This window comes from Sus scrofa, chromosome 8 (assembly GCF_000003025.6).
Source record: "Sus scrofa isolate TJ Tabasco breed Duroc chromosome 8, Sscrofa11.1, whole genome shotgun sequence".
Classification (NCBI taxonomy): domain Eukaryota; kingdom Metazoa; phylum Chordata; class Mammalia; order Artiodactyla; family Suidae; genus Sus; species Sus scrofa.
Genome location: NC_010450.4, coordinates 1,252,446 through 1,278,449, shown reverse-complemented (window position 1 = coordinate 1,278,449; position 26,004 = coordinate 1,252,446). Strand labels below are relative to the sequence as shown.

The following is a 26,004-nucleotide window of genomic DNA, read 5'->3' as shown; positions in this document are numbered from 1 at the left end:
GGGTTGGATTCGATCCCTGGCCTGGGAACTTCCATACGCGTGGGTGCGGCCGTTAAAAAAAAATGTGGCGCCTCCTTTGCGGGTGTGGAGTTCAGCCCCAGGCTGTCGGTGGTGGGTCCTGGGGCCGGCTCTGAGCTCCCAGGGCCGCCTTTGCTCACCTGGTTTCTTGGGTATGATCACCTGCCGTTCAGTCTTGGCCCTGCCACTAAGGAGGAGGTGCCCTCCACGGGCCCTCCCCTAGGCACCCCTCCTGTGGGGTAGAGGGAGCACCCTCAGCCTGGGTCTGACCGCCCAGCGTCCACTTTTCCTCACTCCACAGCTGGCTCAGGGGAGGTTTTTCCGGAGTGGAGGTGCCCCTCCAAGCTGCTAACCCACGGCCCGGCCTGGAGTCGGAGAAGGGCTTCCCACCGCCAGGCCTGGCGCTTGTTCCGCGTCCCCAGCTCGGGCCCAGGGTTACAGGCTCTGAAGGGTGAGAGAGGAGGATGGGCCGGGCTGGCAGGCCAGAGGGGCCAGGCGAGCAGGACACGTCTCTGCTCGCCCGGGTCGCGTCCAGGTGTGAGGGCGCGCGCACGGGCACGAGCGCGCTCCGGAGGCAGCGAGGAGGTCAGCGCCCCGTGGCAAGGCCGGGAGTGGCGGCGCCGGCGTCCGTGCCCTCGTGCCCTCTTGGTTTCTCCCGCTGCCGGTCGCCGGCCCCTCGTCCCTCCCGTGTCGCTCTCTGCGGACGCCGCCACCTCCCAGCCTTGAGGGGAGGCGGCCCGGAGGCCCCCGCTCGCTCGCTGCGCCAGGAGCCGGTCCTGCCCCGGGAGATGTGCGGCCCCCGCGTTCGCGTTCGGGGCCTGGTCTCTTCCTCCTTCCGCGCCGCTCTTCCCCGGGCTCACCCGGGCACCTGCTGCCAGGGCCCCGCCCGCGCCCCAGGCCCCGCCCACTGCTGCCTTCGGGTTCCCTGCACCCGGCCTCCTGCGCCCCTCTTCTGGGCGCCGCCTGCCTGAGGCCCAGGGAAGGACCCGAGAGCGCCCAAGCCCGCCGGATCCCGCACCGTGGCCGCGCCCGTCCTGCCCCAGGACTCCTTCGCTGTCGGTCAGGCCGCCTCCTGGGGTGAGGTCCCCGCGGCTCTGCCCGGGCGAGGTCCGCGCGCTGGGGGGCCATGCGCTCAGGAATGATGTGGTTCCTTAGCGTCTTACTTCTCTGGTCAAATGCCTCCACCGCCTTGGTTTTTATTGACCAGGTACAGGTTTTAATTGCTCCGGGTACAGACTGCCCAGTGTCCGCTTTGCCCTGGGCGCCATGCCAGGCACCCCGTGTGCTTTATGCCCACTTTGTCGATGGTAAATGGAGGCCTGGGATGAGGTCACCGCAGGCAGGTGACCGAGCCCTGACCAGCACATATCCTCTAAGTCCGGTGCCCACCTGGGTCCTCTTGCCGTTTGCACCCCGTGATCTGGAGGGCCCTTGATTCCTCTGATCAGAGTGGCTTGTGTCTGTTATTATTTCATCCGCATAAAATATTTATTGATGTGAATCGAACATAAGCCTTCGGGCTTTCCTGGGCAAGCATTTGGCAGCGTTTTGCTGCAAAGGGCTGTGCCCACGAGGCAGCAGGGCCCACAGTGGCCTGGCTGTGGCCCCCGCACAACTGAGGACAGGCCATCTGTACTTCCAGGTCAGACAGGAGGCACATGTGGGGCCGGCTGGCTGTCCACTGGCACCTGCCCAGGGAGGATGCGTCCTGGGGTTCAGCAGTGATCTTCTGGTCTGTAGCCCAGGACAGGCCAGCCTCCCAGGGTGATAGACGCTCCCTGGACAAACATACTGCAGTGTCCGTGCAAAGCTGACTTACTGTGGGCTCAAGAGCCTGGACCCTGAGCCACCGAGCCCGAGGCCTGGGGGCACCCAGCATTCTGCCCTTGGGGCCACATGGTGCCAGTGGGGATGCTGGCTCTGTGCTGCTCCTGCCCTCACTCCCCAGCAGGTGCCAGGAGGGAAACTGAGTCGTGGAAGAGGCCTTCCTCTGTCAGGGAGGCCGAGTGACAGGTGGGACTGCTCACTGGTGTGGAGTATGACCTTTGTGTAGACTGGGGAATAGCCCTAACCTTCCTGGAAGTGGGATTGGATCATGGGAGTTAGATGACACGGGGGCTTATCTTTGTGGTTAAACTGCACCTGAACCTCGCACACCAATTCCCAAAGCCGCCAGAGCCTGGTCTGCCCGCGTCTCGGTGGGAAGCGGCTGGGCAGGTCCAGGGCACCATGCGCATGGGAGGTGTCCAGGGCTGGGCCCCGTCCTAGACCTGAAGGCCACGGGGAGGGTGGGCACCCAAGTCCTGAGAGAGAGCAGGGATGGGAGGGGGGCCACCCGAGGGAGCCCTGGGGGAGGCGCCTGGGTGGGGGAGGCAGGCCGTGGGTGGGGCTGGGTGCGGGAGTAACCAGTCTCGATGGTTGCCATTGTCACAGGGCTGCCACCATGTAATGACAGGAGTGCGTGCCCACCTAGGGCACCAGATCCTCTGAGGGCTGGCTGGTGGTGTGGCCAGCTCGGCAGGACTTGGGCCTGGTGGCCCCTGGGGTATGCTGATGGGGACAAGGCCACCTTTGGGGCTGTGGGTACTGGCTGCTCAGTAGGGGCAGACCTGCAGGAGGGCCTGGGTCAGTGTTTGCAGGGAGTGAGGGGTTCTGGTCCTGGTGACCAGTGGTCAGTGGGTTTCCTTGGCGGTCCACTGTGGCCTGGGCAGCGGCTTCTGTGCCCAGTGCGTGAGGATCAGCAGCTCAGGAGGCACAGCTGGAGGACGGCCAAATTCGGTGCGTGACCTGAGGCTTGTCTCTGGTTTCTCTGCGGTGCTCGGGTTGGGGGGTCACGGTGGGGAGTCTGAGGCTTTGTTGGAAAGCTGGTCCAAGAGAGGCCTGGGCTGGCCCCTTGGGCTCCCAGCCCTCACCCCCGAGCTCCCTGCACTCTGTCCAGCTGAAGCCCACCTGGCTGGGGGTCTGGGAGTCTCTCCTCTGCTGAGCGTTAGGGTGGCGGGGGTTGCGTGGGGTGGTATGTCTTGGGAACCGGCATTCGGAGCTCAGTTCGTGTCCTGGGACAGCTGCTGGGTCAGGGCAGTGGGTAGGAGGAGGGCAGGACTCCTCGCACACCCCCGGGGCTGCAGTCCATTGCTGGGCTTACCCTGGGGGTAAGGGTGAGGGTGCTGGGCCTTTCTGATCTGGCCATGCTGCCTGGCCACCATCTGTCCTGCCCACCTGTCCTGCCATCTGCCTCCTGCCATCTCCCTTTGCTGGGGCTTGGCTGAGATCGTGCTGCTGCCCTGGTGTGACAGGCATCCGTTGCCGTTCCTCCGGCTGTAGCGGGAAGTGAGAGGCGTGAAGAGGCTGCCCCCTGGCCTCTCTCACCTCCTCCCTTTCCCATGTGGACCCTGAGTGTCCTTAGGGTGAGAACTGAGTGACTGCTGGCGCCAGTGTGTCCGCTGAAGTGACCTGGGACATGGATTTTCTTTATGAGCTTCAGTCTCTTGACTTGGGTCAGTCTAGGGCCACCTCGCGGCAGGCTCCGAGGTCCTCAGTCAGGCACGAGCTCTGCGCGGGGCTGGGGATGCTTGTGGTTCCTGCTATATCCTGCCCTGCCCAGCTGGCCAGCCTCCCAAGGGCTGGGGACACTCCAGCATCTTCACAGCCCGGCTCAGATGGGCACCCGAGGCCAGGACCTGCGCTCACGTCTTCCTCCTGCATCCTGCCTCCCACGACCCCGTCCACATCTGCATCCTGAATCCCCATCCTCCGTCATGGAGCGGGTGTTTGAAGAAATGCAGCATTTCATCAGAGTTACAGCATTCGTTCTGAATCAGTGAAGTTTTCCACTTCGGACTTAGGCGGCACTGCTTTGTTCTTGTGTGTTCTCTCCTGCCTTCTGCGGGGTTGCTTGTCACGAGTCATCTAACCTCCTAAGCTAAACGCTGTCTTCATGAATTTTATTTTTGTCTCATAACAGTGAAAACTGTCACCGGTAGGAATTTATTTTTGAGAAAAATATTGACATCATGTGCCAAAAAAAAAAAAAAAATCCTGCTGGGTTCTGTTTTATTCTTCTATATTTTTTTTAGGGCTGCAGGTGCAGCATACGGAAGTTCCCAGGCTAGGGGTCAAATCAGAGCCACGGCTGCTGGCCTACACCACAGTCACAACAATGCGGGTCTGAGCCACATCTACAACCTGCACCACAGCTCCCAGCAATGCTGGATCCTTAACCCACTGAGCGAGGCCAGAGATCAAATCCACATGCTCATGGATACTGCTCAGATTCGTTTCCACTGAGCCACAGCAGGAGCTCCCTCTCCTACAGTTTTTATTTCAAAACAGGGTGAGTACGTCTCCTATTTATATCATTTGATTCTCTTTTTTGTGGACATTTTACTTGGGGACATTTAAAAGTCTAATTTAAAATTTAATTTACTTGAGCGAGTGGTGCTGGGAAAACTGGACAGCTGCGTGGAAATCAGTGAAACTGGAACACACCCTCACACCATGCACAAAATAAACTCAGCGTGGCTTAAAGACTTCAACGGAAGACAAGACCAGCAAACTCCCAGGAGAGAACACGGGCAAAGCATTCTCTCCCATCAACGGTACAAGTGTTTCTTAGGTCAGTCTTCCAAGGCAACAGAAATAAAAACGAAAATAAACCAGTGACAAGCTTTTGCACAGCAAAGTAAACCGTAAAAAAGACAAAAATACAGCCTAGGGAATGGGAAAAATTAGTTTCAAACAATGCAACTGACAAGGGCTTAATCTCCAAAACCCCCAAGCAACTCATACAACTCAACAGCAAAAAACCAAACAACCCAACTGAAAAATGGGCAGAAGACCCAAAGAGAATGTCTCCGAAGGAGATGTGGGGGTTGGCCAGCAGGCACATGAGAAACTACTCCGCATCAGTAATTATGAGAGAAATGCAAATCAAAACTGCAGTGAGGTACCACCTCACACCCATCAGAATGGCCATTAGTAATGACACATGCTGGAGGGGCGTGGAGAAAAGGGAGCCTCCGACGCTCTTGGTGGGAATGCATTTTAGTGCAACCACTGTGGAAAACGGTACGGAGGCTCCTCAGACAACTGAGCATCGACCCACTGTGTGATTCAGCAGTCCCACACCTGCGCGTGTATCTGGACAAAACTTTCATTCAAAGAGATGCCTGCAGCCCTGTGTTCACAGCAGCCAGGACACGGAAGCCACCTCAACACCCATCGACAGGTGAATGGATTGAGATGTGGTACAGATAAAATTTAACCTGAAAAGGTTGTTGAGGCGTTCCCTCTGTGGCACAGCAGGTTAAGGACCTAACGACAGTGGCTTGGGGCCCTGTGGAGGTGCGGGTTTGAGCCCTGGGCCCGGCACAGTGGGTTAAGGATCCCGAGTTGGTCGCAGCTGCGGCTCTGATTCGATCCCTGGCCTAGGAACGTCCATGTGTTGTGGGTGTGGCCAAAAAAATAAAATAAAATAAAATAAAAATGTTGTTGACCGAGGCTGGCTGATGCTCATCGTCCCCGGTCGTCGGTCCCGCCTCGCGGCTGCCCTGAGGGCTAACGTGCCCTGCTGGACGGCGCCGGTCCGAGAGATGAGTGGGCTGAAAGGCCGTGTTTGTCTTCTGCACACGTAGAAGTGCAGATGTAGCACCGACAGTTCCTTTTGGATTCTGTTAATCAGCAGATTGGATGTTGAAAGTGGCGTTAATTCGGGGCCTGGGAGCCCTGCCTGGCGGTGTTGTCTCCGCAGCGGCTGGGGTCTCGCGTGGGTGTGGCGGACGCAGTAAGAACTTTGGATCCTTTGTTGGAGACCCCAGGCCTGAGGGGCTGGGAAGATGCCTCGGACTGTACCTCAGCTGTCAAATCACACAGGCCTTTTGTGCTGCAACAAGACAACCGCTAGGCTTTTAATTACTTTCTGGATTCTCTAATCTCTGCTGCGTGTGTTTGCGTGTGCCCGTGCGTGTGTACAGCTCTCTGCTGGCTAATGGTCAACACTTTGTAGGTCTGGCCGTAAAGTCTTTTGTTTTGTTTTGTTTCTTAGGGCTGCACCCACGGCATCTGGGAGTTCCCAGACTAGGGGTTGCATTGGAGCTGCAGCTGCCAGCCCACACCACAGCCACAGCAACTCAGGATCCTTAACCCACTGAGCAAGGCCAGGGATCGAACCCGCATCCTCACGGCTACAAGTCGGGTTCATTACTGCTGAGCCACGACAGGAGCTCCTGGTCATAAGGTCTTTGGTATCCAGCAGCAGGGCAAGGTGAACCCAGGTCTGTCTCTTACGATCCCAAGGTGGCCACCGCCCTGCCCTGCACCCCCAGGGAGAGCCCAAGCGGAGTTTGGGGTGTTTGTGCTCATGGCCATGGAGGCCATGGAGGCTCCGGGGGGCTGGGGTGCACCCCGTGCTGGTGCTGCTGTTTTCATGCCCTGCCTCTGCCTGGGAAGGCCTGCCCTCGCCAGTTCCGCACAGGCCCCCCACTCCCTTTTGCCTTCTCCCCATGTGTGGTCTGCCAGGCCCTGAAGGCATGACGTTGAACCATGACTGGGGGGAGTCGGAGGGCACGGGTGTCTCTCCCTCCCCCCAGCTTCCACCCTGAAGCTAAGAGGAGGCTCCAGGATGGGAAGTGGGTCCAAACGGGCCACAGTGGAGGGACGTGGGCTGGCGGGGACAGCGGGCGAAGGTGCCATTTGGAGTGTCAGCCCCCCCCTCCCCCCCCCCCCTCCAGACTGTACACGTGTGCACTCAGTCTTTCACACGCGCATACACGCATGCGCACACACACAGGTGTGCAGTACTTCCAGTACACTCACACGTGTGGTTGTGCCACGCACGTGCACGCACATGTATGTGTACAATGCACACAGAGCACCCTGACGAAGTGCTCACATGCACGTGTATGCACAAGCATGCGTGCACACACACTAGTAGGTGCCGTGTCCCCATATTTGTGCACATACTCACACAAGTGCACTTACACATGTCCTCACAGGCACACCTGCAGACATGGCTCCCAGTCCCACGTGGGCACAGGTGGTGGTGGTTTGTCAGCCTCTCCAAACAGAGCATGCGAGTGCATGAGTGTGTGTGAGTGTGCATGTGAGTAAGCTGAGGGGCACGAAGCCCCCTCAGTCTCAGTCCCCCTCCCGGGTCCCACAAGGGAGACTCTGGGGCCAACGAGAGCGAAAGGGGGCCAGGGTTGGCCTTCCTGAAGGCTGGCTCAGCGGCCACCTCCCGTCGGGGCACAGCTGGCAGCAGAGGGAGCCGAGTGCAGCTGGGCACTTGGTGAGAATGCTTGGATCCGAGGTCCCTGAGTGCGGGGTGGGGCTGGTGGTGCCGGGGCAGAGCCTGAGCCTGAGCTGTTCTCTGCACAGCTCTGGCCCCCACCCCTAGCGTGGTGCCCACTGTCTCCTGGGAGAGACTCAGCGTCCTGGAGGCATCCTAGCCAGTGCCCAGGCCCAGCCCCTGGCCTGTCAGCTGGGCTGCAAGAGCAATGCCTGGAAGGCCCTGTGTCGCACCCTTAGCTCTGTTTCCACCAGGAGGGCTCCAGGCACCTGCCGTGTGACTGCACCTGCTATGACCCTGCCTCCATCCCTGTCCCATGCCCTCTGCTGGAGGGGAACTGGGGGATTTGGGATCAGAAATACTCTCGAGGGCTGGGTGACTGGGTCGACTCCCCCGCCCTTTGCTGCAGCCCCCCACCCCCAAAGGGCAGGCCCCGGGTGTGACGTAACAAGGCACTGGGGCAGCCGCTCCAGGTCTTCCTCTGGATGAGGGCTGGGAAGCCGGGACCAATGGAGGCAGAGGCTGACCGACAGCTGCCGTGTGTGCATGTGTGTGCATGTGTGCTCAGAGCCCTGGGTCTCTGCGCCTGCAGAGCAGGGCACGGCTGCCCTGGGGTCCCTTCCCACCACCCTCCCTCTCCTTCCAGTCGGCACAGCAGGGGCAAAGGGATACTGCCAGGCCCCGGACCCCAGCCTGGTTCCTGGCTCATCACCGAGGGGACCTGGGAGCGCAGGGGATGCCGGGTGCTGGCAGGCAGGGGTCTGGGCCTGTGCTCTTCCCACCGTGCCCCGGGGCTCTGCGTCCTTGGCAGAATGGGTGTCAGGCGCCTTTGCTGGATGGATGGGTGGATGGGTGGGTGGGAGGGTGAATCCCCTCTGCTCTCCCGTTAAATGTTGGGGAACTTGGTGACTAAGACCCTGAGCAGAGGAAGGACCTCCGTGGAACAGGCCACGGGGGCGGGGGGCAGAGCAAGGCTCCACTGAGCTCGAGCTGAGAAACGACGACCATCAGCCACCTCCTGACCAGCCGTGCAGGCTGTAAACACAGCCGTGCAGGATTCTTAGGCAGAAGGAAGAGGGTACGAAGGGTTCATGTGGTGTCTCCTCTGTTGTCTTTCTCTGCCGGAGCATGAAGAGTGCCTTTTGTAAAGATGTGTTAGGGCTTTGTCGCCTTCCCTGTGGGCTTGTCCTAATCCTGGAAACTCACATCCCAGGGGACAAGCCATTGGCAGCTTGGCCAGAGGAAGCACAGAGCAAAGGCCCCTGGGGCGGGCGTGAGCCTCCTGTGTGGCCGGAGGGGCTGGGGTGGGGAGGAGGGGGGCAGTCAGGGTGGCCTGCAGGCCCAGGGAGACGCAGGGAGCTGGGACTTGGCTCTGAGTGTGGTGGCTGTGCCTGAAGAGCCAGAATCAGAACCCCCGGCCATTTAGTGAGAGGCGAGCCTCTGAGCAAAGCGTTTCCTGCCGCAAAGCAGCAGCATCTCCTGGCGTCGCGGAGCCGGGCCGAGGGCTGAGTGGAGCAGGGGCGGCCTTCCCTCAGCCGCTGTCTTTAGCACGTGTTCAGTTTTATGAACAAAGCTCCTAAGAGCTGATTCCACTGTCCCGTGGCCCCGCGCCCCAGCCCCTTGTCTGTGGTGGTCGCGGGGGGGCTCCGCGCCTGGCCTCCCCACGGAGATGCCGGCTTCTGGGCCCTACAGCCCCTGGCACCTTGGGGGCTGCAGGGGACAAGGCAATGCCGCGTGGTCACCTGCCCCCTCTCCCCGCAGAGGTCGGACCCGCAGCTGCTGGCTCAGTTCTACCATGCCGACGAGGAGCTGAGCCAGGTGGCCGCCGAGCTGGACAGTCTGGACGGGCGGAAGGACCCCCAGCGCTGCACGCTGCTCGTCAGCCAGTTCCGCTCCTGCCAGGTGAGCGGCGGGCCGGTGGGGATGGAGTGCGGTCACCTGCTTTGGGCACCTGTCGGGAGGGCCGGCCGGGTGCTGGAGACGGGCGGAGGAGGGCATCCTGAGCAGGACAGCACGGGGACAGGGGTGGGTGAGATGGCACGTTCACAGGCCACCCTTGGACCAGGAACCAGTGGGGGAGGGGGAGGGGCCTGGGGCCCGGGCACAGCTGGCAGGGTGGCGGGACCCTCGCTCGGGCACCACCACTTCCCGCTGCTGAAAATTCCACCTGGTTCACCAACCGCCTCGGAGGCATCACCAGCATGAGAGCATGTGGATGAAGCCATCTGGTCAAGTGACAGTCAGGGTCGTCACCAGGTTCCAGAATCTTCTCCATGTATCCAGTCCACAGCTCGGGCTGGAGCCTCTGCCCCCTGGGGAATGGGGGCTGGGGCGTGGGTCCCGGGTCGCAGAGCGGGCAGAGTCGGGCCAGCAGAGGTCCTCCTGTGTTTTAAGCTTCAGGGGAGTTGGGTTCCCACACAGTCCTTGACGGAGCAGGAGGACCACACCTCCCCCAGCCCGTCTCTCGGAGGATCCGGGACCCGAGGGGCCAGGAGGGTCTCTGACCAGCTAGTCGTGGCGCCCGCAGCCCTGGCACCTGGGAGGCCTCTGACGCCCGGCCTCACTCCTCCCTCAGCAGCGGAGAGCTCCCCGCAGGCACCGTGTTTGCTCCCAGGCCTGCTCAGGCTGCTCAGTGGCCACTGTGATTGCATGTGACATGGGCTGACCGGGTGGCGTGAAAGCCAGGGCCGCGCTCATCACAGAGGGAGCACCGGGCTGGGTCTGAGGCGGATGAAACAGCTCGAGAGAGGTCGAGAGATGCGCCATAAAATCAGCTTGAGTCCCTCACTCACAGCAACACAAGCACCTTTCGTTTCTCACTCTTCTCTAAAGACCCTCATGTCCGTGGCCCCGGGGCCACCGCCAGTGTCCAGCAGGAGGACACGCAGGGCTGGACTCACACACTCGTCCTCAGGGCTGTGATCCACGGCAGCAAGAGGCTGCAAAGTGGAACCAGCGAAGGGACGGGGCCGAGGGGCGAGGTCCAGGGAAACCAGCTTCCAGAACCCCGTCCCGGGAGTGACACGGGCTGCGCCCAGTCCCCCAGCAACACCTTGTGGCAACATGCATGGCGTGCTGTCCCCGAGAAGCCCGTCAGAGGCTCGGAGCCAGGGCTTATTGGGGGCGGCCCCAGGGACCCCTCTGCCAGGTGCACAGCCTCCCAGGAAGGGTGTCAGCGCAACAGCTGAGGTGCAGGGAGCCGCCCCGTGGGTGATGGTGCTGGGGACCCTGGCAGAGGAGGGCAGCAGCGGTGCGGACTCCGTCCTGCCCGCCCCCCCGCACGGCTGGACGTCGTGGCTGAGGCGCGCCCGTCCTGGCTCTGGACACAGCGGCCCTCCCGGGAGAAGGGGAAAGGGGCCGCCAGAGCGAGCCTCGGAGTGTGTCTGGAACTTGATGGACTTGTCACTATGACACTGGTTTAAGTGGACGGCTCCTGGGGCTCCAACCGCAGTGAGTGTCTGCAGAGCGCAGCTGTTGGCGTTGGGCGGTGGTTTTCAGTTCCGGCGTCTCTGGAATCGGGCTTCTCGTTTCTTACTGTCCTCGCTGTTTCACATTCTCTTTGACCTTCATGAGGCTGCCATTCACTCACTCGCTCATCCGTCTGTTCACTCACTTACTCATTCACTCACTCACCCGCTCATTTGTTCATTCATCACTCGCTCACTCACCCGCTCGTCCGTCCGTTCACTCGTAGACTCGCTCACTCGTTGGGCAGCACTCGCCTGCAGAGCTGCCCCAGCGCGGAGGCTGGATGACGTCCCGGGAACCAGGCAGACTTGGGAAGGTGGGCGTTTGGCAGGTCGCGGCCGTCAGGGAGGGGTTGGGCAAAGGCCTGTGTGCTGGGGTGACGTGCAGGCCGTCACGGCGTGCAAAGCCTGGGGATCCGCAGATAAACCGCGCAGCTTTGACGGGGGTGGCTGGCTGCACCCTCGCTCCCCAACCACCTGATGGCCTTGACTTTAGAGCACTGTCGCCTGGGGAGGTCGCCCGACTCCAGATTTAGCTGGCCCCCCCACCTCCCGACATTCCCTGCATCTGTGAGTCAGTTCCCAGATGCCCCTGCTGCCCCTGCCAAGTACCCAGGTCTGGACTTCCTCGGCTGTGAGCAGTGGCTCGGCCCCCTGTCCGGGGCACCTCAGGCCTCCCAGGTCCAGTTAGACCAGGTGGAGCCTTGGCTGAGCAGGGGACTCCTGTGTGGGGCGCGCTTGGCAGCACCAGCTGGGCCCGGCTCTGCTCTGCAGGAGCCCCTGGAGGGGCCACACGTGGGGCTCGCTGCTGCCCGGATTGCTCCTTCTGGCTGGGGGCAGCCCGGCAGGTCAGTGCCATGCGGGGTCTGCTGTTTTGAACCTTCTGCCTTGAAGGGGGTCTTTTAGCTAAGCCTCCAACCTGACCAGGCGCAGGGTCGATGCCCAGTAAACTGTAGACCCTCTGGTCCACACTGTGAGACACACGGGGCTGGACTTGAAAGGAGAAGCCTGAGCGGGCTTCCCGGTGGCGCCGCGCGGGGTGCTGAGCGGCACCCAGGTGCGCTGTGGTTCCCCCGCCCTGCGCCGGCTCTGATCCCTGTTAGAAGGCGTCTCAGCCGTGCACATCTGTATAAACCAAACTTGCTTTCGGAAAACCGAGGGCCCAAGCGTACACCGCGCAGGTGGTTTCTGACGGCACTGCAAGAGTTTGCATTTTCTCTTTTGCTTCAGAAAACAATAACGGCCTTCAGAAACCCTCCGATGGCGCGGCCGATCGAAACGCATCCTGGGCTGTCGCTCTGGGCTCGTGTCTTCTTCCCCCTCCCCCCCAGTTCAGGGACTGAGGCCCTAAATCACGGAGCGTCCGGATGTGACTGCCTTTGGAGAGGGGCTTTCACGGGAAGTCAAGGTGAAAGGAGGTCATGGGCGGACCTCAATCCAGTCCGATGGGGGCCTCACAAGAGGGGGCTCTAGGACACAGACACGCACAGAGGGACGAGCTGAGAGGCCACGGGGAGAAGGCGCCCTCGGGAAGCCGAGGACACGCAGCCTCCAGGGCCACCAGGAGATGAAGGCCTGCAGTTGAGCCTCCACCGGGGCCTTTGTCCCTGCAGCCCCAGGACGCGAGGCCGTTGGGTTTGGAGTCACGATGCGGGTGGGCTTGGCCTTGCTCCCGGGGAATTGTGCCACTGGCCTGTTTCTTCAGCTGCGCCCTAACCTGTCACCACGAGGGCGCCGAGGCGGCGATGGTTCCGTGAAGAGAGCCGAGTGGCCGCGTGTGCCGTGGACTCTGCCCGGCGCGGCTGCTCGGACGGGTTTTGGTGACGCAGGTGGCTCCTTGCTGTGGGTCTGTGGCGTGACAGTTAATGTGGCCACAGCGGCTGAGGGACACCCCAGGACCCCCGCGTGGGAAGATCCTGGTGTCCCTCCTGGCAGAGGTGGGTGCTTGGAGAGAAGGGTCCCCAGGCTCCTGTCTGCCGTGGCCAGATGCCTGGTTGTGATGGCCCAAGACCTGCGGCCCCGGGGCGTCTGTCCAGGAGAGCTGCCCTGCGCGTGGGCTCGCGGCGGTGGGCGAGTTGTTTGCTTATCGACTTTGGAGGGTTCCGATGTGGCCTGGATGCCAACCCCTTATCTGATGGTGACTTGTAAATACTTTTTTCCAGTGAGAAATACTTTCTGCCAACCTGTGGCTTATCTTTTCATGCTCCTAGCAGTTTTTTGAAGGGCATACCCTTCACATTTTGATGAAGCTCCATTTCTCTATTTTTTCCTATCTAAATCATGCTTTCGCTGTCACCCAGGGAAGCTTGGCCTCACCAAGGCCATCAGATTTTCTGTTTTCTTTCAGACGCTTTGTAGTTTTATGTTTTATGTGTAGGTCTGTGATCCATATTGACTCGACTTTAACATATGATATGAGCTTTCGACCAACATGCGTGTATTTCTGCAAATGAGTTTTCAGTTGTTCCAGCATCATTTGTTGCAAGACAATCCTTTCTCACGGGAAAGACTGTCTTTTTTGTGCTAAAATGCTTCTGCATCTTTACTGAGTGTCAGTTGTCCATATCTGTTTGGTTCTATTTCTGGGCTCTCAAGTCTATTCTGTTGATCTGTCCTTTTTCTTTTCTTTCTTTCTTTTTTTTACGGCCGCACTCACAGCATATGGACGTTCCCAGGCTAGGGGTTGAATTGGAGCTGCAGCTGCCAGGCTACGCCACGGCCACAGCAACGCGGGATCCAAGCTGAGTCTGCCACCTACACCGCGGCGCACGGCAACACTGGATCCTTAACCCACGGAGCGAGGCCAGGGATCACACTTGTGTCCCCATGGATCCTAGTCGGGTTCGTTACCGCTGTGCCACGACGGAAAGGCCTGTTCTGTCTTAAAGCCAGCGTCACAGTGTCTTGATTCCTGTAGCTTCGTAATAAGTCTTAATATCAGATGGCGTCAGATCTCCAACGTCGTTCTATTCCAACGTGGTCGTGGCTGCTCCAAGTTGTCTGCGTTTGCATATGAAATTCAGAAACAGCTCGTAGCTGTCTACAGAGAAGGCTGCCGAGATTCCGATCGGGGCTGCACTAAATCTAGAGATCAGTTTTGGGAAACGCATTCAGTTGTTCGTCATCCAGCGTGATGCCAGCTGTCGCCGGGGCTCGTAGATGCTCTCGGACTCCGGACGTGGCCCTCCATGCAGAGCATGCCGAGCGTTTGCTCGGGAACAGGTGGATGCAGGTTTTTCCCAGGGCGCTCTCGGTGTCTGTGGAGGTTTTCACATGGTTCGGGTTTTTAGTTAACTGCTCGTCTGGTTGTCCACCCACCCGACCCGCGCACACAAGGGCAGCAACAGTGACCACAGCTGACCCAGCAGGAAGAGGCTCCTGTCTCGCGCCTTCCCCACGGCCAGTGTCACGGACGTCCTGTGTCAGCATCTCTGCTGTCCGTTTTCCTTTCACGGGGGTTTAGACTCACAGGATGCTGTCAGTGTTTTTGCTTCAACAGTCGAATTTCCCAACGGAAGGGTGAAAGCACTAACGAATCCTGCGTTTCCCTGCGCAGCCACCCTTTCCGGTCCCTCCGTCCCTGCCTGAGGATCTCGGTTTCCCGCTGGCGTCATCAAGCATTTCTTGTGGTGCAGGTCCTCTGGGCATGAGTTCTTATTTTACCTTCAATTTTGAAAGGTATTTTGCTGGGTTTGGGATTGTAGGTTGTTCAGTATTTTCCCTCAACCTTTCGGAGAGCTCCTGCCGTTCTTCTTACTTGGCTGTTTCCGGTGAGAAATCTAATGTTGCCTTTGTTCTTCGTACATTTTTTTTTCTTGCTGCTAGTAAGATTTTCTCTTCTTACTAGTTGTTATCAACTTCATTGTGCTGTGGTTTGCTAGAGTTTTCTGTGCGAGGGTTCATTGAACTTCTTGGACCTATGAGTTTATCGTTGTCCTTAAATTTGGGAAAAATATTAGCCGTTATTCCTGCAAATATATGTTTTTTGGTCTCATTACTCCTCCTTTTGGGTCTTGAGTTAAATGTATATTTAACATCCTGAGGGAGTTCCCATCATGGCTCAGCAGAAACGAATCTGACTGGTATCCATGAGGATGCAGGTTCAATCCCCGGCCTCATCCAGTGAGTTAAGGATCTGGCATTGCCGTGAGCTGTGGTGTAGGCCGGCAGCTGTAGCTCCAGTTCGACCCCTCGCCTCGGAACCTCAGCATACCATGGGTTTGACCCTAAAAAGACAAAAAACGAAACCCCTCCTGAGGTTGTCCTTCGGCTCATGGTGGTCACTTCTGGCATAAGTACCATTCTCTCGGGTAAATTTGGAACGTTTCAATTGCTACGTCTTCAGGTTTATTGTTCTGTTCTTCTGCTGTGTCTCTTCTGTACTAATCCCACCCAGTGTGTTGTCTTTCCACCTCCGACATTGTACTTTCTGTTTATGGATCAGTCTGAGACCATTTTACTTGTTCGTTGGCTCTACCTAACTTTCTGAACACAGGAGTCAGTTACGACAACTGCCTCGATGTCCCCTGACTCCGTTTCCCGTCATCTCTGTCGGGTCTGGGGTGATCCTGATGGGTGGCTTTTTCTTTTCATCCTGAGCCATATTTTCTCAATTCTTTGCAAGCCCGGTAATTTCTCACTGGATGCTTGCCTTTGAGAATTGCTGTGAGCTGTGGTGTAGGTCGCAGGCACGGCTCAGATCCCATGTTGCTGTGGCTCTGGCGTAGGCTGGCAGCAACAGCTCCAATTCGGCCCCTAGCCTGGGAACCTCCACATGCCGCAGGTGCGGCCCTAAAAAGACAAAAAGACAAAAAAAAAGAAAGAGAGAGAGAGAGAAATTTTGTTTTGTTTTGTTTTCACTGCACCCACAGCATGGAAGTTCCCCAGCCAGGGATCGAATCTGAGCCACAGCTGTGACCTGCGCCACGGCTGCAACAATGCTGGATCCTTTAACCCACTGTGCTGGGCCGGGATTGAACCTGCGCCTCCGCAGCAGCCAAGCTTAACCCACGCAGGGAGAAATCCCCTTTTGAACTTTGTTTTGTGATACAGGTTGGTTACTTGGAAACGGTTTGATCTTTTTGGATCCTTCTAAAAAGCAATGTTAGGTGGAATCACAGCTGGGTTTAGTCCAGGGCTAAGCACAGTCCACTACTGAGGCAAGACACTTGGGGGATCTTCCCAGCACCCCGCAAACCACGAGGGCCCTGTGCCCTGCTGAACATGTGGGGGCCTCCCCACAGGCCGTCTCCCTGGGCAGCCCGGCCTTCTCCGCTACTCTGTCCTCTGGATCCCGGCCGCCTTCGCTTCCTGGGACCCTCTGCTCTGTCTCTCCAACTTGGGGTTTGCTGGGTCCCACCCAGGTACCCTCTGTCTGTGCCATGACCTGAACATTCCCTCCAGGCAGGGAGCTGGGCAGTCGCAGCCCCATCTCATTTGTTCCTCTTCTCTCTGGGGTCACTTGTTGCCTGGCGCCCAGGGCCTTGAGACCCCTGGTTTCCATTATTGTCATTGTTTCTGGGGTAAATTTCATTCCTGTAACTCCCTCTTGGCTGGGATCGGACGTCCCAGTAAATGCTGACTGAGGGACCCTGTGTGTTCAGCACTGTGGACCCTTTAGTGAATAAAAAAGCCCCTGCCCTTGTCCTCAGGCAGCTCCCACCCTGCCACTAAGAGGCCACACAACTTGGGGCGGGCCCTGCCCCTCCCTGGGCTCAGGTCCCTGGCTCTTAATAACAGTGGACATTACCTGAGCATTCACTGTCGTTTTTGCCATTATTTGTTCATTAGTTTGTTAAATCATGAGAAATGACCTACCTACCCAGAACGCCTTTAAAAAGAACTCAGGAAAAATGAAAACAAACAAAAAAAAACTCAGGGATTTCCCCTGTGGCTCAGTGGATTAAGGAGCCGGCGTTTTCATTGCTGCAGTTTGGGTCACTGCTGTGCCTAGGGAATTCCGCATGCCACAGGCATGGCCGAAAAAAAAAAAAAGAACTCGTGGTAGGACCACTTGCTGTTGGGTTTTATTTTAATTTTTTGTGCAGTAGAGGCTCAACATTCTCCTCAAGGTGCAGAGCTTCCTTCAGAGTTTAGCGCATCGACTGTTTGCATTAGAAAGCCGTGCTTCCTGCCCACAGTGACTTTTCACATCTACTGCCAGTGAAAAATGAGACTTGAGCCTCAGAAGACCGAACGGAGGGATACTGAGATACAAAGCTGCTGAGCGCGAGAGGGTCGATGAGTGTGACCTTTCTGGAAAGCAGTTTGGCAGAAGGTAAACAGAGCCTCTAAATGCAGTTTCCACTCTTGACTTTGTAATGCCACTTCTGGGAATGAATGGATTCGGAGGGGCTGACCCAAAATTCAGAGCGTCACGGCCACCACGGTGGCGGCGAATTAGAAATACGGTGAGTGTCTAGCAGAAGAGGAAGAGCAAAGTGAAAGGATGGGCCCTGTGCAGGAGCCGAGCTGGCTTTATGGAGAGGGCGACGAGTCCCAGGAGTAAGTGACAGCAGCGGAGGACAAAACCGTGTACACGGATGACCCCAGCTCTGACTGGAAGCAGCCTCGGGGGGAAAGAGCCGGAAGGAAAGGAGCCACGAGCAGTCTCTGCGCCAAGGACGCTCGCTGCTCCTCCTCTGCCCCAGCTTCCAGTGTCCCCGGGATGGATGTGCAGTGATCTTGTCTTTAATAATAAAGAAACAAGCTAAGCTTTCAACAGTCTTGTAATTCCCCTGAATGAATGCGAGATGTGTAAAGACCGGGACAGTTCAAAGAAGAGAACGGCGTGTGGTTGTAGATGCACTAAAAGGGGCTCCAGACTGGTGGTCTTACGCATGGTCTCTGGGTAACGTCCGTGTGTGGCCACAGATCTGGTCTGACGGTGGTGTGATCACGCCCAGGGTGGCACAGGCTTCTAAGGTTAATCAGAGCAGCATGGCAGGTGGGCAGTGACGACCCACTTTGTGTGCCTGTCCACCGAGCAAGTCCGTTGCCCCACCTCTGTCCTAAGCTGTGTGCAGGCGCTCGGAGAGATGCTCGGGGCGGTTGTGGCCGCGGCCGCAGGGAGCCCAGTGTGGGTGAGCAGGGAAGGCACAGCTCTCACGAGGGCGCCGTCTGCGTGGGAACGGGCCGTGTCCGCCCTGCGTAACTGGATGAGGGGGCGGGGATTTGCTCCTCACTCTGGATACTTCTGGAAAGCTCGTAGTAGCTGCAGGGCAGGCCTCGCGGCTCCTGTCTCGCCCCGCCGCCTGCTTCTCCCCCTTTCCCAGCAGCCCCGGAGCTGCGGCTCAGCGCACTTCCTGCTTCCGTTCCAGGACAACGTGCTGAACATCATTAACCAGATCATGGACGTGTGCATCCCCCAGGACCGGGCCCCACGGGACTTCTGTGTCAAGTTCCCCGAGGAGATCCGGCACGACAACCTGGCTGGCCAGCTGTGGTTTGGCGCCGAGGTAGTGGGCGGCCGCCTGGGTCTGGGGTCCTGGTGCTGGGCAGTGTCCAGCCGTGTCTCTATGAAGCTCAGCCGTGTGCACCTGCAGGTGGAGGCCCCCTTGTCTCCTTCAAGGCCTCTGTCCGCCGTGGGTTACGGATGGTGCTGAGCCTGTTAGGGTCCAGGGGAGGCAAGAATCTGCCCCCCAAAACTACACAGGCGAATACAGACACGAGTTTCCCGCGTGATTTCTCTGAGGTGGGGCCTGAAAGCAGTTCTTCACAACAATAATACAGATATTTACAAGAGCACTGCCCTCCTGGGACTGCTATCCTCAGACCTTGACCTCACCTCCCGAGGAGGCCCCTCAAGCCTCCGATGGGGAGGCAGGACCAACCTCACCCAGCCAGCGTTTCCCGTGGGACACCCAGACTTACCCCCTTGGGGACCTTGGGGACGTGAGCCCCTAAATCCCTGCCCCTCTGGCTGCTCCCTCTCCCCCTCAGGTCTCCATCCTGGGTGGACACTGCCTGGCCCTCCCGCTCGCTCCCGGCTCCCCCATTTCAGCCCTTCCACCTGGTTGGGGCATCCCGCTGGGGCTCTGGCTGGTGGGAGTGGCCCCCGACAGACTGTCTGTCCCCTAACCTCAGCTTTCACCTCTGTAAAGTAGGTCTCGAGGGTGGGGCCGTGCTGGGGGCCGTGGGTTAATGCTGGGGGGTCTTTGCACAAGGCATCTATTCCCGGAGAGGTGGGCGCTCTCAGGAGCCCTGTCCAGCCCCGGTCAGTGGGGCCGGTGGGGAGGCGAGGAGGCCTTAGACCCGGAGGCCCCTACATGGAGCCCCCAGGGCCCCGGTGCCCTCCCCGGTCTGCCTGCCTCTGGGATCAGAGTGAGACCCGTGCGGGTCACAGTAAGTGCGTGTGGCCACCGCAGGACTGCTCTGCGCCTGAGAGAGAGGCGGGCGCGGGCGCCGCGGGCTGAGGGCGGGCGTGTGGGGGAGGGGCTCCGCACGGGGCGGGGTCTCGGGAAGAGGCCGGCCTGGCCCCGCCCATGGGTCCGCCTCCCTGCCCCTCATCTGACCAGTCTTCCCGGGGGGCGGGGGCCTTTCTCGGGCTCGGCCCGCGGCGACTCGACTCGTAGGAGCCCGTGGGAAGGAGGGCGGGGCGGGGCCGCCGGCTCCGGGCCTCCCTGACCGCGGTGCCCCCGCAGTGCCTGGCCGCCGGCTCCATCATCATGAACCGCGAGCTCGAGAGCATGGCCATGCGGCCGCTGGCCAAGGAGCTGACCCGCAGCCTGGAGGACGTGCGGGGCGCCCTCCGCGACCAGGCGCTGCGCGACCTCAACACGTACACGGAGAAGATGCGGGAGGCGCTGAGGCACTTCGACGTGCTGTTCGCGGAGTTCGAGCTGAGGTGACCGGGGCGCAGCCTCTGCCAATGGGGAGGGGGCAGCTCGCGGGGGCCTGCCGTCTCCGCCCCCAGCTCCCGCAGAGGGAGGCGCCAAGGAGGGAGTCGGTGGGTGGAGCTCAGGGGAGGGGGCGGGACCCGGCTGGGGGCGGGGCGAGGCAGGCGGAGCTTCAGCCCAGCACCCTGCCCTGGGCAGCGCCCAGGCCATCGGACGGACGCTGCACCGCCAGCCCTCCCTCCGCCTCCACTTCCCACCCCTGCCTTGCAGCGGCCCGTGCCTAACCCCCGCTGCCCTCTCCGCACAAACCCCAATCGCCTCTCTGCTCGGACCCGGGACGAGCGGGGATGAGGTGGCCGCTGCTCTGGGGCCTGCTGGGCCCCCAGCTCCATGGGATGAGGGCGGAGGCACCTCTCCAGCTCAGGAGGCCTGCAGAACGGCACAGCGTCCTCCCCACCCCCACGAGCTCCCGTGGGGCTCACCCGTCCGTCGGTGCCCTTCCCCCTCCCCCCACCGGCTGCAGAAGATGAGGTGGGGGTCCCCCGCTCCCCCAGCTTCCGTGGGAGAAAGCTTTCCATGTGGAGAGGGGCTGCGGGGTGTCTGCAGAGGCAGAGAGCTGGGGCAGAGGAGAAAGAGGGGAACCCAGAGTTCCCGTCGTGGCGCAGTGGTTAACGAATCCGACTAGGAACCATGAGGTTGTGGTTCGAGCCCTGGCCTTGCTCCGTGGGTGAAGGATCCGGCGTTGCCGTGAGCTGTGGTGTAGGTTGCAGACGCGGCTCGGATCCTTGGATCCTGCATTGCTGTGGCTGTGGTGTAGGCCGGTGGCTACAGCTCCGATTAGACCCCTAGCCTGGGAATCTCCACAGGCCGCAAAAGGCAAAAAGACCGAAAAAAAAAAAGAGGGGAACCCAAAGCCCAGCCACAGTGGTGCCGGTTTGTAGAGATTGTCCATTTGTCACCTGTGGACCGCAGAGGCTCAGTCCCAAGCTTCCAGGAGGTCCTCTAAAGAGTGGCAGGGGTTGTTCCCCCACCCACACACACAGGTTCAGTCTTGAGGCTGCGGTGGTCTGGGCGGTGATGGCCCCAGAGGAGGGAGGAGGGGCTGGAGGAGGCCTGAGGCTGGGAGCAGCTCTGGCGGAGGACAGAATCCGTGGCGCTGGGTTTGTATTCCCGAAGCTGTCGAGATGGGGCCGCGCTGCCGTCAGAGGGACCTGGTTTGGTTTTCAGTTACCTGCTTGGGTTCAGGGAGACCGGGGGGTGGGGGTGGGGGGACCCTCACTGGCCTCCCTCTGTTGGCAGCTACGTGTCGGCCATGGTGCCCGTGAAGTCCCCCCGGGAGTACTACGTGCAGCAGGAGGTCATCGTGCTGTTCTGCGAGACCGTGGAGCGGTGAGGTCCCCTCTGGTGCTCCAGCCCCTTCCCCAGCCACGTCCTGCTGGCCTCACGCCTGCCCGGCCGCTTCCTCAGCCCCGGGGTCCCCTTTCTCTGGGCCCAGATCCTGCAGGCGGAGCTCAGGTGGCCTTGGAGGGCTCGGGGCTCCAGTCTCAGCTGCTGGACTCCCGCCTCCCGCCTCCCTCCCCGCCTCCCTTCTCACCTCCTCATCTCCGCCCCCCCCCCAACACTTGCTGCTTCCTGGCGGCTGAGCTGGGTTTTCGGGTGAGGGCGGGGTTGGGGCGCACCAGCTGCACACTCGTCCTGCCTTATGTGGGGTGCCTGCGGTCAGGTTTTCTAAATAGACTTTGAGACTAAGGTTTAACCTAGGATGGGCCTCCTATTTGACTAGTACATAGGTAAGTTGTGAAGTTGTCTAGTGTCCCATCCTAAGTTTGTTAACTTTGAAGACTGATTATTCACTGTTATGCATTGAGAGAGAATTCCAAATCGCCAAAAATTAAGACGACAGGAAAGAGCTCTTGTTTTGAATGTCGTTGTGCCAGCAGCACGTGCTGGTGGGTGTACAGAAAGCCATCTGTGGGTGGCTGGGGTGACAAGAGATCCCAGGAGTTCTCAGGGAAGTGACACCTTGTTCGGGGCGGTGCATCTGCTGGCCTGCCTTGTCTCCGTCGCCCGGTTAGGTGAGCCCGGGACTCGACGGGCTGTCTCACTTTGGCTGCCGGAGGCATGGCGGTCCTCGCAAGCACCGCTTCCCCCGCTCTCTGTTCATCCGTCTGGCGGTGGGGTCGGGCTGCGGGGTCTGGCGGTGGAAGGCTGGGGGAGGCGGACTGTAAGCCACCTCCGCCAGGCCTTCCAGAGCGGGCTCGGCCCTTTCCTCCCGCGGTCTGCTTTGCCCGCCTCTCTCTCCCGACTGGCCGCTGAGCGTGGGCATGGCTGAGGGTCGAGCCCCCTCCAGGCCGGCCATGCATGGCCCCTGCTCACTGTCTGCCCCCCTCGGCCAGGGCCCTGGACTTCGGGTACCTAACCCAGGACATGATTGACGACTACGAGCCGGCCCTCATGTTCACCATCCCCAGGCTGGCCATCGTGTGGTGAGTGTCCCTCCTGCCTGAGACGTCATTGGGCAGAAACCTGGCTGGACTGTCAGGTCTGGTGGTGCCAGGCCCCTTCTGGGTGGTGCCAAGTGGTACTCACTCCCCGACAGGTGGCTGTGCAGCAGCCCCCAAGCAGCCACCAGGCAATCCCACTCTTGTCCCACGGATGAGAAAGCAGGTGTTCTGAGCACCTCCTGCATGTGCCTGGTGAGGGAGGGACCCGCAGGCCGGATGGCGCGGGGGGGACAGCCAAACACCAGCGCCTGGAGCAGGACGGAAGCTCGACAGCCACGCACACGGGCAGCCCCGGGGTGGAGGACCCGCGCCTGGGAGCACAGTGACAGCCCGGCTGTGGGAGCGGGTGGTCCCGGGGGGCTTGCTGAGGGTGAGCACCTCCCTCAGGATGCTGGGGTGCTGCAGCAGGAACGTGGGGGCAGGGGCAGTGCAGCAGGGCGGCCCGAGGCTTTCCTCAACCACAGGGAGCCGACAAGTCGTGTGTGGGGCAGGGGACGAGGGAGCGAGCAAGGCAGATGCCCTGGGCCGGGCCGGACGCATCTCCCACTGCCCTGAGACTCCACATGCATGTGGGTGGTGAAGACGTGGGAGCCCGGGGGCCGGCGGGCTGGGGATGCAGGTCCCAAGTTGAACGGCCACCTCTGGACGTGCAGGGCTGCCTACCACACCTGCGGCTGCCTGCCGGCCTGAGGCCAGCATGGCCCACCTCACCCCTCCCTCTGGGAGGTCTCTAGGGTGGTCTTGGGAGGGCGCCCAGCCCTGGGGGCCTTTCCAGAACCTCCTGAGAGCTTACACAGCCTTGGAAGGAGCCTATTCCAAACCTCGCGGGAGGCCCGAACTCTTAGGCAATGTGTCTGTTGTCAGTTAAAGGCGAGGGCGTCAAACAGAAGCGCGTGTTTCTGGGTCTTGTGCTGTGTGTGCTGCGCTCTTCGCAGCCACTCCAGCGCCTGTGGCCCCCGAGGCAGGATGTGCGCTGAGCGGGGCTGTCCAGGCGAAGGGAGGCTGGCTTTGGGAGCCTTGCGGTGGACGGGCCGGCTGGGAAGGGCCGGGACGGAGAGCTGGACCCCGGAGTCTGGGGAGGGGCTCCAACCTCAGAGCCAGGCTGTGCCGCTGAGATCTGAGGGGTGCCAGGCTTAACGGGAATTCTCAGTCCCTCCCCTGCTGCTGGCGGGACACTGGGGACATGGGGAAGTGAGGCTCCATGAGGTTTTGCTTTAAGGATTTGTCTTGAAACAGTTCATTTAAGGAGAGCTCTGGGGCTTACTTCCCAGCTCCCCTGCACTGGCTCCCGGGCTGGGCCTCCAGGGCCCCGCGTGGCCTGGTTGCTCCCGCTGCAGCTCCCAGCATCCAGGTGAGCAGGTGCAGGTTCAGCCCCCGCGTCTGCTCTTCCCCGTCTACGCGGGCCGGCCCCTCAGGAGGTTCAGCCACCCCCTTCTGAACCCTGCTCCGCTCCTCGGCTCCACGCGGAGGGGCAGGGCATCCGAGGCTGGCCTGTCCAGACTGAGCCCTGGCCCTGCTCCCCCGACTCCCCTAGGAACCCCCTCTCAAGGTGGGGCACCCCCACCTTCCTCCCAGCTCCTCCCCCCACCTGTACCCATCCCTCAGGAAGTCCTGTGACTCCACCCACAAAACCTTCTCGAAGCCCAGAGAGGCCTTCCTCCAGGCCACCGAAGGTCCCCTCCAGTCCCCTGGCCCACCTGCTCTGTGGCGGCCAAGGGCTGGGGCCTTCCCATGGCTCCAGCGAGTGTGGGCAGTGCCCCCTGCCAGGCCCTCCCCGGCTGAGGGTCCCCTCCCGCCTTCTCTCCTTGCTGCACCTGCAGCCCTGCCCCTCCCTGGCACTCACCACCTCCCTCAAAGGGTGTTCACATGTGTATTTTTATTTATTTTTATTTTTTAGAAAAGTGGCCGTAGCTGCGGCACATGGAAGTTCTCAGGCCAGGGATTGAACCTGAGCCACAGCTTCGACCCACGCCACAGCTCTGGCAACGCCAGCTCCCTTAACCCACTGTACCGGCCCAGGATCGAACCCTCATCTTTACAGAGACCTGAGCCATGACAGTCAGACTCCCACCCCACTGTGCCACAGCAGGAACTCCAAAAGTGATTATTTTTAAACTGTGTTATTGAGATGTAATTCACACACCGTATGACTCACCCGTTTAAAGTGTACAGTTCACTGGTTTTTGTCACTTTGCAGAGGACAGTGTTATGACTGGAAAGACACCGCTTCCCCTGGGCCGTCGCCTCTACCCCATAACCCCGCTTCTCTGGGGCGCTTCCTGGGGGTGGGGTGTGTGTGACTCCTGTGTGCCCACTGGCCTGTAAGTGCCAGGGGCAGGGACACCTTCCCTCGCTCACCTGTCCGCAGTGCCTGGCAGGGGGTGGCATGGTGACTTTTTGCAGAATTTTGTGGTGTTGACCTGCCAAGGCACAAATATGTGTTTATAAAGCTTTTACCCGAAGTTTCACTTTTAATACTAAAAGTTGATGGGGGTGGTGTGTATCCAGAATCAAGGGATTGATTAAAAACAATACCCAGGATTTCCCGTCATGGCTCCACGGAAACGAATCTGACTCGCATCCAAGAGGACGCAGGTTCAATCCCTGGCCTCGCTCAGTGGGTTAAGGATCTGGTGTTGCTGTGACTGTGGCGTAGGCCGGCAGCTGCAGCTCCGATTCAACCCCGAGCCTGGAAACTTCTATGTGCCATAGGTGCAGCCCTAAAAAACAAAGAGGCGCCACATAAAAGTGACCGTTTTCCCCCTGAGTGTGCACAGCGGCGTTAAGTGCGTTCCCTCTGTGCAGCCGTGTGTTTGTGTGTTGGTTGTTTCTCTGGAGAGCTCTGACCAACACAGGAGGTAAATCATCTTCTGAGCGTTGACAGTGGATTCTTAGATTTGACACCAAAAGTCATGAGCAACAAGTTAAAAAAAAATAAATTGGACTTTATCAAAATTGAAAACATGTGCATCAAAGGACTTTATCAGGAAAGTGAAAGACGCCTGAGGAATGAGAGTGGGGCTGGCCTGCCTGCGCCCTGCTGCTCACCTGGACGTGGGCAGGACGTGGGCTGTCCCCTGGCTGTCCCCCATGTATGCCAAGGTTCCTCCAGGTCCAGCCACCTGCCTGCCAGGCTCTGCTGCGGGTGCTGTCCTGTGGTCACGGCTGTGCAGGCTGTGCTGGCCAGGGGCCCAGATCACCAGCCCGGTGGGGCCGAGGCCGCTTCCTCTGATGGCCGCTTCCCAGGCTTGGTTCGCCCTTCTCCCCGCCCCCGCCTGGTGCATCAGCACCTCAGCCAGCTGGACTCTGAACAGGTGTCCTGCACAAAGCCCACTCTCACCCTTGTCCTCAAGGGTGTCTGGTCTTGAGGACACAGGAAACGTGGCCGTCCCCCGGCCTTCTCTCTGCCCGTCCTGGTGCTCGGCGGCCATCCCTGGAGGTGGCGAGTGAAGGGGACCCTGAGTGTGCCGGCACACAGAAGCACTGCCGGACACACAGACAAAGCCGCAGGGACGTCCTCGTCCTTGGGACCTGAGAGGGGTGGGCACAGCGGCCTAGGGGTCTGCGCCCAGAACTCCCTAGTGAATGGATTCTTCTGAGGCTCCCAGCTCCATGGGGCCATGCTGGGCAGGAGGCCCTTCTCTCTCAGTGGGGGTACCCACGTTTCCCCAGCACCAGGAGAGAAGAGGGGCCCCTCCCTACCCCTTTTGCCGCAGATTGCCAGGAAGCCGAGGCAGGGAGTCCCCAAACCTGCCTTTGTTCTGCCCTCTTTCACCCGGCCTTTGTGCCAGGACCACCGGATTTGCCCACTCAGTTGAGGTTCTGTCTTAGGAAATTGTCCCGGATGGGGTTGATTTAACCACAACCAGCAGCTTGTGAAAGATCCATAAGACGGA

The 26,004-nt window shown here is 60.0% G+C and overlaps 1 protein-coding gene across 5 annotated transcripts in view; it reads left to right on the top strand.

Annotated features, from left to right (window-relative positions):
• The window catches only part of ZFYVE28 (zinc finger FYVE-type containing 28), an 87,522-nt gene that overhangs the window by 34,489 nt on the left and 27,029 nt on the right, over positions 1-26,004 (top strand). For 4 of the 5 annotated variants that reach the window (XM_021100929.1, XM_021100926.1, XM_021100931.1 and 1 more), the window contains exons 2-6: positions 9,062-9,202; positions 18,087-18,224; positions 19,410-19,612; positions 20,904-20,993; positions 22,001-22,090. In XM_021100929.1, the coding sequence (XP_020956588.1) occupies positions 9,062-9,202; positions 18,087-18,224; positions 19,410-19,612; positions 20,904-20,993; positions 22,001-22,090 (662 nt within the window). Of the gene's footprint in view, positions 1-9,061; positions 9,203-15,647; positions 17,045-18,086; positions 18,225-19,409; positions 19,613-20,903; positions 20,994-22,000; positions 22,091-26,004 lie in introns of those variants that run through there. The other variant, XM_021100930.1, reaches the window with a different exon arrangement.